This window comes from Mesoplodon mirus, assembly GCF_964341445.2.
Source record: "Mesoplodon mirus genome assembly, chromosome: 1".
NCBI lineage: Eukaryota > Metazoa > Chordata > Mammalia > Artiodactyla > Ziphiidae > Mesoplodon > Mesoplodon mirus.
Window position 1 is genome coordinate 57765030 of NC_138976.1, and position 16002 is coordinate 57781031.

General features: G+C 41.4%; 1 protein-coding gene across 3 annotated transcripts in view; it reads left to right on the top strand.

The window, feature by feature from the left end:
* MLLT3 (MLLT3 super elongation complex subunit) overlaps positions 1-16002 on the top strand; it is a 259804-nt gene that overhangs the window by 186394 nt on the left and 57408 nt on the right. For all 3 annotated transcript variants that reach the window (XM_082612398.1, XM_082612400.1, XM_082612399.1), the window contains exon 5: positions 145-846. In XM_082612398.1, coding sequence (XP_082468524.1) covers positions 145-846 — 702 coding nt within the window. The remainder of the gene's footprint in view (positions 1-144; positions 847-16002) is intronic.

Below are 16002 nucleotides of genomic sequence, written 5' to 3' on the forward strand. Positions count from 1 at the left end.
CTGAGGTTGTCGGGTTCTATTCCGATGCAGTTGGGAGCAGTCAACGGAGGATCCTTTTGAGGAGCTGTAGTGCAAGGAGACTGGCTCTTAGTCTTCATGGACGTTCCGTTTTGAGAGTTTGATTTTCTCCTTGCCTTTCCGCAGGACCCCAACAGGAGTATCCATCCCAGCGGCAGCAGCAGCAGCAGCAGTTGTAGCAGCAGCAGCAGCAGCAGCAGTAGCAGCAGCAGCAGCAGCAGCAGCAGCAGCAGCAGCAGCAGCAGCAGCAGTAGCAGCAGCAGCAGCAGCAGCAGTTTTTCCAAGCCTCACAAATTAACGAAGGAGCACAAGGAAAAACCTTCTAAAGACTCCAGAGAACATAAAAGTGCCTTCAAAGAACCTTCCAGGGATCACAACAAATCTTCCAAAGAATCCTCTAAGAAACCCAAAGAAAATAAACCACTGAAAGAAGAAAAACTCGTTCCTAAGATGGCCTTCAAGGAACCGAAACCCATGTCGAAAGAGCCAAAACCAGATAGTAACTTACTCACGATCACCAGTGGACAGCAAGATAAGAAGGCTCCTAGTAAAAGACCCCCCATTTCAGATTCTGAAGAACTCTCAGCCAAAAAAAGGAAAAAGAGTAGCTCAGAGGCTTTATTTAAAAGTTTTTCTAATGCGCCACCACTGATACTCACTTGTTCTGCTGATAAAAAACAGATAAAAGATAAATCTCATGGCAAGATGGGAAAGGTCAAAATTGAAAGTGAGACGTCAGAGAAGAAGAAATCAACTTTACCGCCATTTGATGATATTGTGGATCCCAATGATTCCGACGTGGAGGAGAATATGTCCTCTAAATCTGATGTGAGTAGTCTGGCTGGTTTTCCTCCTTTCCCTTATTAGTTTTCCAATTTTATTTCCGATAGCTTCAGCATCAAGACAGAGGCAGGAGAATGACAGTTGCACCAGAAAATGGTAGCATGGAAGCAGACATGGCCTAGAAATGAATTTCCTTAACTAATGGAAAGAAGGAAATGAAATCATTAAGGAATCTGCAGACTTGTAGGCTATGATTTAAGTTGTTAAAGGAAAGATATGTCCCAGAGTATAATAATGGGTCATTTGAATAGCATTAGAAAAATCTAGATGCTTATCAGAGCTTAGTTACTATGCTTTCCAGGAAAGTGAGAAGAATGCAATGAAAGTAGAATACACCAAAGTAAATTTTAAAAAGAAACAGAAAATATTAGGGTGTAGCTACAGTGTTGATCTTTTTGATCAGTGTAATGAAGTAATTTGTTTACATAGATTGAAAACTGGTGATAGTACTTTTCAATACTTTTATCAAGGCAAAACTGATATAACAATATACTGTATATTTAAAATGTGTGATTTGATACATTTTGATGTTTATATGTGTCATGAAACCAAGTAGTGGTATTTTGGAAATGAAATATTTAGTTTTTTCCCCCATTTGTATAGCCACTGATTTGGAAGGGGCAGGGTATATATCTTCATTACAAGGTTTGCTAACGGGTAGGATTATCTTTTCTGGGTTCCTAAAAGAACATTTGGCCATCTGATAATTCCCCAAAATATTATTTGATGTTGAGACTTAAACTTTTTTTTTTTGGCTTGCATTGGGTCTTCGTTGCCGTGCGCGGACTTTCTATAGTTGCAGCGAGCAGGGGCTACTCTTCGTTGCGGTGCGCGGGCTTCTCATTGCGGTGGCTTCTCTTGTTGCGGAGCACGGGCTCTAGGCCCATGGGCTTCAGTAGTTGTGGCACGCGGGCTCTAGAGCTCAGGCTCAGTAGTTGTGACGCATGGGCTTAGTTGCTCTGCGGCATGTGGGATCTTCCCGGACCGGGCCTCAAACCCATGTCCCCTGCATTGGCAGGCAGATTCTGTTTTTTTTTTTTTTTTTTTTTGCTTTATAACAAATTTAATCAGTTATACATACACATATGTTCCCATATCCCCTCCCTTTTGCGTCTCCCTCCCACCCTCCCTATCCCACCCCTCCAGGCGGTCACAAAGCACTGAGCTGATCTCCCTGTGCTATGCGGCTGCTTCCCACTAGCTATCTACCTTACGTTTGGTAGTGTATATATGTCCATGCCGCTCTTTCACTTTGTCACAGCTTACCCTTCCCCCTCCCCATATCCTCAAGTCCATTCTCTAGTAGGTCTGTCTTTATTCCTGTTTTACCCCTATGTTCTTCATGACATTTTTTTTTCTTAAATTCCATATATATGTGTCAGCATACAGTATTTGTCTTTCTCTTTCTGACTTACTTCACTCTGTATGACAGACTCTAGGTCCATCCACCTCATTACAAATAGCTCAATTTCATTTCTTTTTATGGCTGAGTAATATTCCATTGTATATATGTGCCACATCTTCTTTATCCATTCATCCGATGATGGACACTTAGGTTGTTTCCATCTCCGGGCTATTGTAAATAGGGCTGCTATGAACATTTTGGTACATGTCTCTTTTTGAATTATGGTTTTCTCAGGGTATATGCCCAGTAGTGGGATTGCTGGGTCATATGGTAGTTCTATTTGTAGTTTTTTAAGGAACCTCCATACCGTTCTCCATAGTGGCTGTACCAATTCACATTCCCACCAGCAGTGCAAGAGTGTTCCCTTTTTTCCACACCCTCTCCAGCATTTATTGTTTCTAGATTTTTTGATGATGGCCATTCTGACAGGTGTGAGATGATATCTCATTGTAGTTTTGATTTGCATTTCTCTAATGAGTAAAGATGTTGAGCATCCTTTCATGTGTTTGTTGGCAGTCTGTATATCTTCTGTGGAGAAATGTCTATTTAGGTCTTCTGCCCATTTTTTGATTGGGTTGTTTGTTTTTTTGTTATTGAGCTGCATGAGCTGCTTATAAATTTTGGAGATTAATCCTTTGTCAGTTGCTTCATTGGCAAATATTTTCTCCCATTCTGAGGGTTGTCTTTTGGTCTTGTTTATGGTTTCCTTTGCTGTGCAAAAGCTTTGAAGTTTCATTAGGTCCCATGTGTTTATTTTTGTCTTTATTTCCATTTCTCTAGGAGGTGGGTCAAAAAGGATCTTGCTGTGATTTATGTCATAGAGTGTTCTGCCTATGTTTTCCTCTAAGAGTTTGATAGTGTCTGGCCTTACATTTAGGTCTTTAATCCATTTTGAGCTTATTTTTGTGTATGGTGTTAGGGAGTGATCTAATCTCATACTTTTACATGTCCCTATCCAGTTTTCCCAGCACCACTTATTGAAGAGACTGTCCTTTCTCCACTGTACATTCCTGCCTCCTTTATCAAAGATAAGGTGACCATATGTCCGTGCGTTTAACTCTGGGCTTTCTATCCTGTTCCATTGATCTATCTTTCTGTTTTTGTGCCTGTACCATACTGTCTTGATTACTGTAGCTTTGTAGTATAGTCTGAAGTCTGCGAGCCTGATTCCTCCAGCTCCATTTTTCGTTCTCAAGATTGCTTTGGCTATTCGGGGTCTTTTGTGTTTCCATACAAATTGTGAAATGTTTTGCTCTAGTTCTGTGAAAAATGCCAGTGGTAGTTTGATAGGGATTGCATTGAATCTGTAGATTGCTTTGGGTAGTAGAGTCATTTTCACAATGTTGATTCTTCCAATCCAAGAACATGGTACATCTCTCCATCTATTTGTATCATATTTAATTTCTTTCATCAGTGTCTTATAATTTTCTGCATACAGGTCTTTGTCTCCTTAGGTAGGTTTATTCCTAGATATTTTATTCTTTTTGTTGCAATGGTAAATGGGAGTGTTTCCTTGATTTCACTTTCAGATTTTTCATCATTAGTATATAGGAATGCCAGAGATTTCTGTGCATTAATTTTGTATCCTGCAACTTTACCAAATTCATTGATTAGCTCTAGTAGTTTTCTGGTAGCATCTTTAGGATTCTCTATGTAGAGTATCATGTCATCTGCAAACAGTGACAGCTTTACTTCTTCTTTTCCAATTTGGATTCCTTTTATTTCCTTTTCTTCTCTGATTGCTGTGGCTAAAACTTCCAAAACTAGGTTGAATAAGAGTGGTGAGAGTGGGCAACCTTGTCTTGTTCCTGATCTTAGTGGAAATGGTTTCAGTTTTTCACCATTGAGGACGATGCTGGCTGTGGGTTTGTCATATATGGCCTTTATTATGTTGAGGAAAGTTCCCTCTATGCCTACTTTCTGCAGGGTTTTTATCATAAATGGGTGTTGAATTTTGTCGAAAGCTTTCTCTGCATCTATTGAGATGATCATATGGTTTTTCTCCTTCAATTTGTTAATATGGTGTATCATGTTGATTGATTTGCGTATATTGAAGAATCCTTGCATTCCTGGAATAAACCCCACTTGATCATGGTGTATGATCCTTTTAATGTGCTGTTGGATTCTGTTTGCTAGTATTTTGTTGAGGATTTTTGCATCTATGTTCATCAGTGATATTGGCCTGTAGTTTTCTTTCTTTGTGACATCCTTGTCTGGTTTTGGTATCAAGGTGATGGTGGCCTCGTAGAATGAGTTTGGGAGTGTTCCTCCCTCTGCTATATTTTGGAAGAGTTTGAGAAGGATAGGTGTTAGCTCTTCTCTAAATGCTTGATAGAATTCGCCTGTGAAGCCATCTGGTCCTGGGCTTTTGTTTGTTGGAAGATTTTTAATCACAGTTTCAATTTCAGTGCTTGTGATTGGTCTGTTCATATTTTCTATTTCTTCCTGCTTCAGTCTCGGCAGGTTGTGCATTTCTAAGAATTTGTCCGTTTCTTCCAGGTTGTCCATTTTATTGGCATAGAGTTGCTTATAGTAATCTCTCATGATGTTTTGTATTTCTGCAGTGTCAGTTGTTACTTCTCCTTTTTCATTTCTAATTCTATTGATTTGAGTCTTCTCCCTTTTTTTCTTGATGAGTCTGGCTAATGGTTTATCAATTTTGTTTATCTTCTCAAAGAACCAGCTTTTAGTTTTATTGATCTTCGCTATCGTTTCCTTCATTTCTTTTTCATTTATTTCTGATCTGATTTTTATGATTTCTTTCCTTCTGCTAACTTTGGGGTTTTTTTGTTCTTCTTTCTCTAATTGCTTTAGGTGCAAGGTTAGGTTGTTTATTCGAGATGTTTCCTGTTTCTTAAGGTGGGATTGTATTGCTATAAACTTCCCTCTTAGAACTGCTTTTGCTGCATCCCATAGGTTTTGGGTCGTCGTGTCTCCATTGTCATTTGTTTCTAGGTATTTTTTAATTTCCTCTTTGATTTCTTCAGTGATCACTTCGTTATTAAGTAGTGTATTGTTTAGCCTCCATGTGTTTGTATTTTTTACAGCTCTTTTCCTGTAATTGATATCTAGTCTCATAGCATTGTGGTCGGAAAAGATACTTGATACAATTTCAATTTTCTTAAATTTACCAAGGCTTGATTTGTGACCCAAGATATGATCTATCCTGGAGAATGTTCCATGAGCACTTGAGAAAAATGTGTATTCTGTTGTTTTTGGATGGAATGTCCTATAAATATCAATTAAGTCCATCTTGTTTAATGTATCATTTAAAGCTTGTGTTTCCTTATTTATTTTCATTTTGGATGATCTGTCCATTGGTGAAAGTGGGGTGTTAAAGTCCCCTATTATGAGTATGTTACTGTCGATTTCTCCTTTTATGGCTGTTAGTGTTTGTCTTATGTATTGGGGTGCTCCTATGTTGGGTGCCTAAATATTTACAATTGTTATATCTTCTTCTTGGATCGATCCCTTGATCATTAGGTAGTGTCCTTCTTTGTCTCTTCTAATAGTCTTTATTTTAAAGTCTATTTTGTCTGATATGAGAATTGCTACTCCAGCTTTCTTTTGATTTCCATTTGCATGGAATATCTTTTTCCATCCCCTTACTTTCAGTCTGTATGTGTCTCTAGGTCTGAAGTGGGTCTCTTGTAGACAGCATATATATGGGTCTTGTTTTTGTATCCATTCAGCCAATCTGTATCTTTTGGTGGGAGCATTTAGTCCATTTACATTTAAGGTAATTATCGATATGTATGTTCCTATTCCCATTTTATTAATTGTTTTGGGTTCGTTATTGTAGGTCTTTTCCTTCTGTTGTGTTTCTTGCCTAGAGAAGTTCCTTTAGCATTTGTTGTAAAGCTGGTTTGGTGGTGCTGAACTCTCTCAGCTTTTGCTTGTCTGTAAACGTTTTAATTTCTCCATCAAATCTGAATGAGATCCTTGCTGGGTAGAGTAATCTTGGTTGCAGGTTTTTCTCCTTCATCACTTTAATTATGTCCTGCCACTCCCTTCTGGCTTGTAGAGTTTCTGCTGAGAGATCAGCTGTTATCCTGATGGGGATTCCCTTGTGTGTTATTTGTTGTTTTTCCCTTGCTGCTTTTAATATGATTTCTTTGTGTTTAATTTTTGACAGTTTGATTAATATGTGCCTTGGCGTATTTCTCCTTGGATTTATTCTGTATGGGACTCTCTGTGCCTCCTGGACTTGATTAACTATTTCCTTTCCCATATTAGGGAAGTTTTCAACTATAATCTCTTCAAATATTCTCTCAGTCCCTTTCTTTTTCTCTTCTTCTTCTGGAACCCCTATAATTCGAATGTTGGTGCGTTTAATGTTGTCCCAGAGGTCTCTGAGACTGTCCTCTGTTCTTTTCATTCTTTTTTCTTTATTTTGCTCTGCAGCAGTTATTTCCACTATTTTATCTTCCACCTCACTTATCCGTTCTTCTGCCTCAGTTATTCTGCTATTGATCCCATCTAGAGTATTTTTTATTTCATTTATTGTGTTTTTAATCGATGCTTGATTCATCTTTAGTTCTTCTAGGTCCTTGTTAACTGTTTCTTGCATTTTGTCTATTCTATTTCCAAGATTTTGGATCTGGGAAATAGAATCTTGGATCATCTTTACCAACATTATTCTGAATTCTTTTTCAGGTAGAGTGCCTATTACCTCTTCATTTGTTAGGTCTGGTGGGTTTTTATCTTGCTCCTTCTCCTGCTGTGTGTTTTTCTGCCTTCTCATTTTGCTTATGTTACTGTGTTTGGGGTCTCCTTTTTGCAGGCTGCAGGTTCGTAGTTCCCGTTGTTTTTGGTGTCTGTCCCCAGTGGCTAAGGTTGGTTTAGTGGGTTGTGTAGGCTTCCTGGTGGAGGGGACTAGTGCCTGTGTTCTGGTGGATGAGGCTGGATCTTGTCTTTCTGGTGGGCAGGTCCACGTCTGGTGGTGTGTTTTGGGGTGTCTGTGGACTTTTTATGATTTTAGGCCACCTCTCTGCTAGTGGGTGGCATTGTGTTCCTGTCTTGCTAGTTGTTTGGCATAGGGTGTCCAGCACTGTAGCTTGCTGGTCGTTGAGTGAAGCTGGGTGCTGGTGTTGAGATGGAGATCTCTGGAAGATTTTTGCCGTTTGATATTATGTGGAGCTGGGGGGTCTCTTGTGGACCAGTGTCCTGAAGTTGGCTCTCCCACCTCAGAGGCACAGCACTGACTCCGGGCTCCTCAATTTGGGATGATGTGTTGTCTATTCATGTATTCCACAGATGCAGGGTACATCAAGTTGATTGTGGAGCTTTAATCCGCTGCTTCTGAGGCTGCTGGGAGAGGTTTCCCTTTCTCTTCTTTGTTCTCACAGCTCCTGGGTCTCAGCTTTGGATTTGGCCCCGCCTCTGCGTGTAGGTCGCCGGAGGGCGTCTGTTCTTCGCTTAGACAGGACAGGGTTAAAGGAGCAGCCGCTTCGGGGACTCTTGCTCACTCAGGCCGGGCGGGAGGGAGGGGCACGGAGTGCGGGGCGAGCCTGCAGCGGCAGAGGTCGGCGTGACGTTGCACCAGCCCGAGGCGCGCCGTGCGAACTTCTCCCAGGGAAGCCGCCCCTGGATCCCGGGACCCCGGCAGTGGCGGGCTGCACAGGCTCCCGGAAGGGCGGTGTGGGCAGTGACCTGCGCTCGCACACAGGCTTCTTGGCGGCAGCAGCAGCAGCCCCAGCGTCCCACGCCCGTCACTGGGCTCCGCGCTTTCAGTCGTGACTCGCGCCCGTCTGTGGAGCCCCTTTAAGCAGCGCTCTTAATCCCCTCTCCTCGCGCACCAGGAAACCAAGAGGGAAGAAAAAGTCTCTTGCCTCTTCGGCAGCTCTAGAGTTTTCCCGGACTCCCTCCCGGCTAGCTGTGGCACATTAGCCCCCTTCACGCTGAGTTCTCGCCGCCAGCCCCAGTCCTCTCTCTGCGCTCTGACCGAAGCCCGTTGTGGTGTGCAGGTTTTCTCTCTCAGCTTCCAGCGCTGCGCGCCCCGGCGGGCGAGCAGACAAGCCTCTCGGGCTGGTGAGTGCCGCTCGGCACCGATCCTCTGTGCGGGAATCTCTCCGTTTTGCCCTACCCAGGTATGTGGGGAGTTTCTTGCCTTTTGGGAGGTCTGGGGTCTTCTGCCAGCGTTCAGTAGGTGTTCTGTAGGAGTTGTTCCACGTGTAGCTGTATTTCTGGTGTATCCATGGGGAGGAAGGTGATCTCCGCGTCTTACTCTTCCGCCATCTTACCCGGAAGTCCCCGGCAGGCGGATTCTTAACCACTGCGCCACCAGGGAAATCCCGAGATTTAAACTTATAATTACTATTTCTCAGAGTTGGAAGGGAATTTCAGGTTACCTATTCTAACCTCCTACCAATGTAAGAAATCCTACACTTCTAGTGACAGAACTGTTAGTAATTCAAGTATTCCATTCTATTTCTGGAGAATGAACATTATTTACCATGAAGTTATCTCCTCCTCACTTCCCTTTTTTCTCTAGCTTTGGCCTTCTGCTGTTACTTATCAGTCATGATCAGTCCCAGTAATCTCTTTAATTTCAGTTGTCAGTATTTCTAGACAACGGTCAAGGAAGATGTCTGGCTAAAAATTGCTGGCCACTTTAGAATACTTCTCTTTCTTTCCCATAGCGAGGCTCCACAAAAGTTCCTAATTCAAATGCTGGCAAATGGCTAGGAGGCCTTAGCAGATTCTCTCTTCTCCATTTGCACCATTCTGGGTAGGAAGGCAGCCAGGATTAGGACATGGCATCAGTACCGATCCCTAGTCATCCAGAGACCACCTCCTTCCCCCCCTCTACTCTCTATAGCTAATCTCAAAATTTTAATTCAGATTAGAGATAGAGTAGCATGTAAAATACTGGAGATGGAGTAATTCGTTCCAGTGTTTGGTAAAGGCCTTAGAGTGATAGTTTGTGAAATGGAGACGAAAGCCTAATGGATTTGTCCTAGTATCTCAAGCATTTATTTTTCCTTCTTTGCTTTGTACCCCTCCTCTTAATTCACAACTTGCTCTTAATGTAGATGTTCCTTGGAACGTTTTTCGTATGTTTGACTTTTTATTTCAAATCACTCTGAAATGTTCATTGATGCTATTGGGGTGTGACTAGTCTATCAAGATTGTCAAGTTTAGCAATTTTGTCTCTCCATATTCTGTCGTGTTGCAGTTCTTCTAGGACCGAGGTTTTCAAATTGTGGTTTGTGATTTACTAGTGAGCCATGAAATCAATTTAGCATGTCATCACCAGGATTAAAAAAGAAAATCAGAATACATTGTAACTAGTATGGGTAAGTAATGGTTTGTGAAAATTTTATTTCAGAAGCTGTGTGTATTTCTTATGGTAGGTCATCATCAAAATTTTGAAAGACACCTTTCTTGAATGTTGGCTGATTTGTGAGAAGACCAAATAGCATTCATAAAGCACTATTGAATGCACTTTCTACAGGAAATTATCACAGGTGATCTTCCTCTTTAGCTCATTCTGTGTATTCTTATTTTTGTTTGCCCCTTGCTCCCTCCCTTTTATATATGATTTATAAGGTATGACTTTTCCTAAACATCATGTTCAACTTGATAGGTTTATCCAAAGCAATACCTTGCAAAATCTTCTGGAATGAAGAGTGAGAATTGTAATTCCATACAGTAGGTAGCAAATTTTCAAGATGATTCATGACGTGTCAGAGCCACCTATCCAGTGACCATAACAGGAGTTTTTGTAATGTGGTTTGCATATCGTTACTGAGAAAGCCTCTAAAGACTCTTGGGTATTATTTGGGTATAAAACCCAACAACTATACTTTCCTTATTAGTTTTCTGGTAGTAATGCTTTTATTGTTGCTGCTTTGGTTTAATCTTCTAAATATAGGTGGTAGAACAGAAGAGAATTGACAGAAGTGGTTCCAAGTAATCCAGCGCCCAAAAGACTTTCTATGAACGAAGGAGGATAGAGGAGGGCTGAAATTCCCTTTCTCCAGGGGTAAAGGTAGCCTGTGTTTGGCCTTTCTCCTACTTGGTGTCCCTCCTGGGGTTAAGACCGAAGGAGCAGGAAGCAATTGTAATGGAGAGAACTAAGCACCCCGTAGTCTCCCTTGGCGAGGAACTGATTGGACAGCTTGGGACAGGCCCACCTTCAGGGGGCACCATTCACATTGTCCTGGTGGTGAGTGTGTCTGCATCTGAGTAAGTAGGATCAGATGACCTGATCTGTCGAAGGACCTTTACAGCTTCATTATTTGAATATGAGCCAGATTTATGTTCATTTGTGGAGGGCGGGGTAGAGGGTAATTTTAGACACAGCAGGCAGAGATCATGGACTTTGGAAACAGAAAGAGGTCACAAAAAGAAATTGGATGAGTGTGAAGAATTGGGAAGGACCAGGGAAAAAAGGTTATTCACCTGGTATGTTTGTAAAGAAAATATCTTGCCTTGGTACAGGTTAGTTACGATTAAAAGGAAGAACTTTTTAAAGAAGCTTTTCCATAATTAAGTTAGATTCAGGTTTTATATAAAAATAAAAGTCAGTGCTATTAAGATGGATTGGGAAGCTTAGATTGTTGATCCTTATAGTTCTTCTCAGTTGTGATTTTTATATACTTTGTATGTGAGTAGAGAAAAAAGAAGTGGTGCATCCATGGTTTATATACCTGCATGATTTTTGAGGAATCACTTATTTGTTGATGAGTATGTAGGTAGATAGGTAATAAAGTAATCAAATAATTAGGAGTATGCACTCTGGTGTCAGACAGGCTGTGTTTTGAATCCCAGCTCCACCATTGATCTTAGTTAAACGATTTGACCTTCTATATTTCTTAGTTTCTTTTTTTGTGAAATAGAGATCATAATAGCCTTTATTTTGTAGGATTATTGTGAAAATAGTCAATCTGGGTAAATCACTTAACATACTAATCAAAAATGTTATGAGGGACTTCCCTGGTGGCGCAATGGTTAAGAACCCTCCTGCCAATTCAGGGGACATGGGTTCGAGCCCTAGTCCGGGAATATCCCACATGACGTGGAGCAACTAAGCCTGTGCACCACAACTACTGAGCCTGTGCTCTAGAGCCCGCGAGCCACAACTGCTGAGCCCACGTGCGCCACAACTGCTGAGCCCGCGCACCACAACTGCTGAGCCTACGCGCCACAACTACTGAAGCCCGTGGGGTCTAGGGCCCATGCTCTGCAACAAGAGAAGCCACCGCAATGAGAAACCCGTGCACCACAAGGAAGAGTAGCCCCTGCTCACCACACCAGAGAAAGCACACGGGCAGCAACAAAACCCAACGCAGACAAAAATAAATTAAAACAAAAAATGTTATGAGCCGTTTGTTATGTGATTTGGCTTCTGGCAGTCTTTATAACCTATAGCTTTGAAAGAGTTTTTTTTTTTTTTAAGATTTACTTATTATTTACTTATTTACTTATATTTATTTTGGGCTGCATCAGCTCTTAGTTGCAGCACACAGGATCTTCGTTGAGGCGTGCAGGATCTTTCCTTATGGTGCTCAGTCTCTTCATTGCAGCACTCGGGCTTCTCTCTAGTTGTGGTGTGCAGGTTTTCTCTCTCTAGTTGTGGCACACAGGCTCCAGGGAGCATGGGCTCTGTAGTTGTGGCGCATGGGGTCCAGACCGCATGGGCTCTGTAGTTTGCAGCACACACAGGCTCTAGTTGAGGCGTGTGAGCTCAGTAGGTGTGGCGCATGGGCTTAGTTGCTCCGTGGCATGTGGGATCTTCCTGGACCAGGGATGGAACCTGTGTCCCCTGCATTGGCAGGTGGATTCTTAACTATTGCACCACCAGGGAAGTCCCAGCATCTCAGTTTAAATCAATAGTTAAGCCATTTCCCAGGATCTTTTAGCTTTTTAAATTAAATGAGATAAAGGACAAGGACTTACCTAGTACTGCATTGGTAGGCACTTGGTAGATTTTTGTTGTTGTTTTTTGTTTTTTTTTGCAGTACGTGGGCCTCCCACTGCTGTGGCCTCTCCCGTTGCGGAGCACAGGCTCCGGACGTGCAGGCCCAGCGGCCATGGCTCACGGGCCCAGCCGCTCCGCGGCATGTGGGATCTTCCCGGACCAGGGCACGAACCCGTGTCCCCTGCATCAGGCAGGCGGACTCTCAACCACTGCGCCACCAGGGAAGCCCTAGATTTTTTTTTTATTGCTGTTACTATTAAATCATTTCTTAGGATACCTTCTTTTATCTTTGGATTAATATTAATATGACTGAAAGAGTAATTTTTAAATAGGATTTGAAATTCCTGAGATGTTTCTCATTTTATAAAGAACTCTAATATTGTCACATGAAAGTCCATCAGTAATTTTCCTTTACAGAAGAATTCGGGAGGAGGCAGCAGGGAGGGCGGGGAGGGAGGCAGAAGGACTGTTTTATAGTGGGTGAGCGTTTAGCAGAGACTGAAAACATGATAAGGGCCTGTTTTTGTTATGTATGTAAATGTTAGCATTAAGAATATTTTGCATTCAAGAACTTAGGTAATTCCATTAGAGCAAAGCTGTTCTTGGTTGAGGAATTCATCTTTTTGTGGCCATAATGGTCACTTATGGCAAGTGGCTGTTCTTACTAGTCACTGGCGCTAACTAGCAGCTAGAAAGGGTGAGGCTCTGAGTGTATCTGGGTCAACTAAAAGTTTGTAATTGTGTTTTGCATTAACCTGTTTAAACTTTAATCGAGAATAAAAAACAAACATCCTTTACCCTTCCTGTAATTCCCTAGTTTTTGTTTCTCATGTAACTCTCCTTCTAAAGAGAAGTGTATTGAGTTGATCTTGTTTTGTGATATGAGGAAGTTTAGTATTCATAGCAGAGAAGGGGGAAAAACAGTAAAAGAAAATTGAAATAACCATGTATGATCAGATTTGGTTATGGTAGTAATTTCCTTACCGTTGCCTTCACTTTTTTTTCACCTTGCTTTATAGAGATTTAATTGTAATTTAAAAGTGCAGAAGTTAAAAGTTTTAATTATCTTTCCTTGTAAATGGTCAGACTACATTTGGTAAAATGTTACCCACTTCAACCTGAAGTGTGAGAAATGAAATTGTAATCGTGTCTTGATAGTTTGGCTTACCAAACTGTTTTCCTGGATAAAATCTTGAGAAAGATGAAATCTCATCAAATGGAGTGGGTTTTCCCAAGGGTGGGTGGTGGTTCAGATACAGGGTAAAGACTGCAAACCACCTTAGCAGAAGTTTCTTTGGAAAAGAAAAAAAAGGAAGGAGAAGAAAAAAGAAACTTCCCTCCTTTTGTGGTGCCCCATTTCCTCCAGCCCCACCCTGTGCCTTGCCGTGCCTACACTGTCTGGAGCTGGCAGTAAATGTCCTGCTGTTGAAACACTGTCCTCAGGTTTTTATGTGATGGAAGGTTGTCACAGTCAGAGAAGAAGGTCCTTATTGTGCTTTCAAAGTGGTTTTGTAATGACTTGTAATTCCAGCACATGCAAGAGCTATAAAGTCTGTAGGAATGGTGAGTGAGCAGCTAGAGAGGCCCTTCATTAAAGAGCTGCCCTGACCCTCTGGCGGGAGCAGGGGGTTGGGGACTCTCGTTCTGGACTCCTGTTCTCTGCATTTTATAACTGGAAGTAAACATACCTGAAGGGGTGCAATTCTCCTCTGGTAGATGCAACCCAGTGTGGAACATTCATTAACGTAATTGGCAGAAAGTTACCTTTGTTGGACACATGGAGATATTTCACCTGACCTGTTCCTAATGCTTGGTTGTTTGTTGTCTGTTCTAGATGTGATCAGATGGAGGAGGGTGCAGCCTAGTCAATCAACTGATTATTTATTCAGCCACATTCCTCACTTGTTCCAAAAAAGATTGGAAGCAATTAAAAGGGAGATTTTTTAAAAAAACTACATTAGAGGCTCTTTCTCTTCCTTGTTTGGGTGCCATACTAAGCCCAAATGGTTTTTCAGTTTTTAAGTTAAATAATTCCTTAGAAGCCCTTAGGTAGCTGAGAGACAGGGGGACCTATCATTGAAGAGTTGGTTGTCATCAATAATTGCCAACACTCGGCATTTTCACTTGCTTGTATTGAATTTTATCTCTCTCCCGGTAAATTCCACGAGCCTCCTTCAAGGAAGCTGCATTGCCTATTCAGTGCATTCTTGTTTCTTACTCTAAGGCCCATGATCTTTATGTCATTGTCCTATCTGTCATCTTTAGACACAAAGTCAAAGATGTGACTCAACATGGTCTTTGCAGGATTCGCTTTACCATGTCATTGGGATGCCTGATATTTGTAGCTAAACTTTCCTTCGGTGCTTTCTATGTGCTAGTCACCCTTCTAAGTACTTCACTTGTTTTAACTCATTTAACTCTTAAAACAATCTGTGAAATAGACTCTTATTAGCCCCATTTTATAGATGAGGAAACTGAGTCTCAAAGGTTAAGAAACTTGGGGGTGAAGCAAATCTTATTTTCCCAGGAATTCCCAATATTATAATTGCAGAGATGTTCTTCATGAAATTGGCATCACTGCTATGAAAGCCTTATTTGTTTGTTTTTTGGCCACACTGAGCAGCATGTGGGATCTTAGTTCCATGACCAGGGATCGAACCCGTGTCCCCTGCAGTGGAAGTGTGGAGTCTTATTAACCACTGGACTGCCAGGGAAGTCCCTTTTTTGTTTTGTTTTGTTTTGATGAAAGCCTTTGATATCGTATTTCTTGTTCCATTTTTGAATTCTGTTTCTTTGACATGTCTATTGGTTTGGGCTCTACCAACAGCCTTCAGGAGGTGACAGGTTGTCCTCAGAGGTGGATTTGGCATACATATTCAGAACTGAGGGACGTGCTATGAAACATCCAGGAACCTCTCACTTCTTACATATATTTGCTTAAAATAAAACAGACCCTCATAGTTCTGAATTTTAACATTATTATAATGTATCATCAGCACTATCTCCCCACTCTCAGAATTTTCCCCACTTGCTTTTGTGTGAGAATTTATGTTTAACAGAGCTGAGCTGTAATATCAAGCTTTCCCAGAAGGTGCCACCAAATAACAAATGCTGTCCTCCAGTTTGAAGATTCCTTCTTATTGAATCTTCTAGTTCCATTTTGTAATTTCATTTTATAATGTCTCTAAGGTATTCAAAATAACGGGTGTGCTTTCTTTGAATTAGGAGATAAGATATGCAATGGATTAGTAGAGGGTGGTTTTCTTTTGGTGTCTATGTAATTATTTAACCAAGTTTGAGAAATTGTTCTCAGCGGGTAACAATTTATGACTGTAAACTTTCAAGGCAGTGTCAAGGTCCACAAAGAAAAATTACCCCTAAGAGGCTTCTTTAGGTCACTAGAGGTGACTGCACAGTGAGATGTTCCCAGATAAAGTCAAAGATCCTTCCACTAGGCGAAAGAAAATGGAAAAGCATTTACTAAAGTGTGTGGAGATAAGCAGACCTTTGCCTTTGAATTCTGAAGACATAGGGGATGGGGATGTGTGAGGACTGGGATAGGGAGAAATTTTCAGTCGGTGACACAGAGAAAAGAAAATCTCCTTGCCTTACTTGGTCATGGGAAGAAAATGTATTTATGGGGTCCTCAGATGTTACTTACGTAAATAAATAAGGAAATTACTAGAGTGCCCTGGTTTGGGACCTCGGTGTTTAGAATCACAGTACTGTTTTTCTGAAAACTAAATTGTTGACCCTTGCTTTATTTTCTGACCCTTCTATTTTTGCTTTAAATATGATAACACTGTCATGT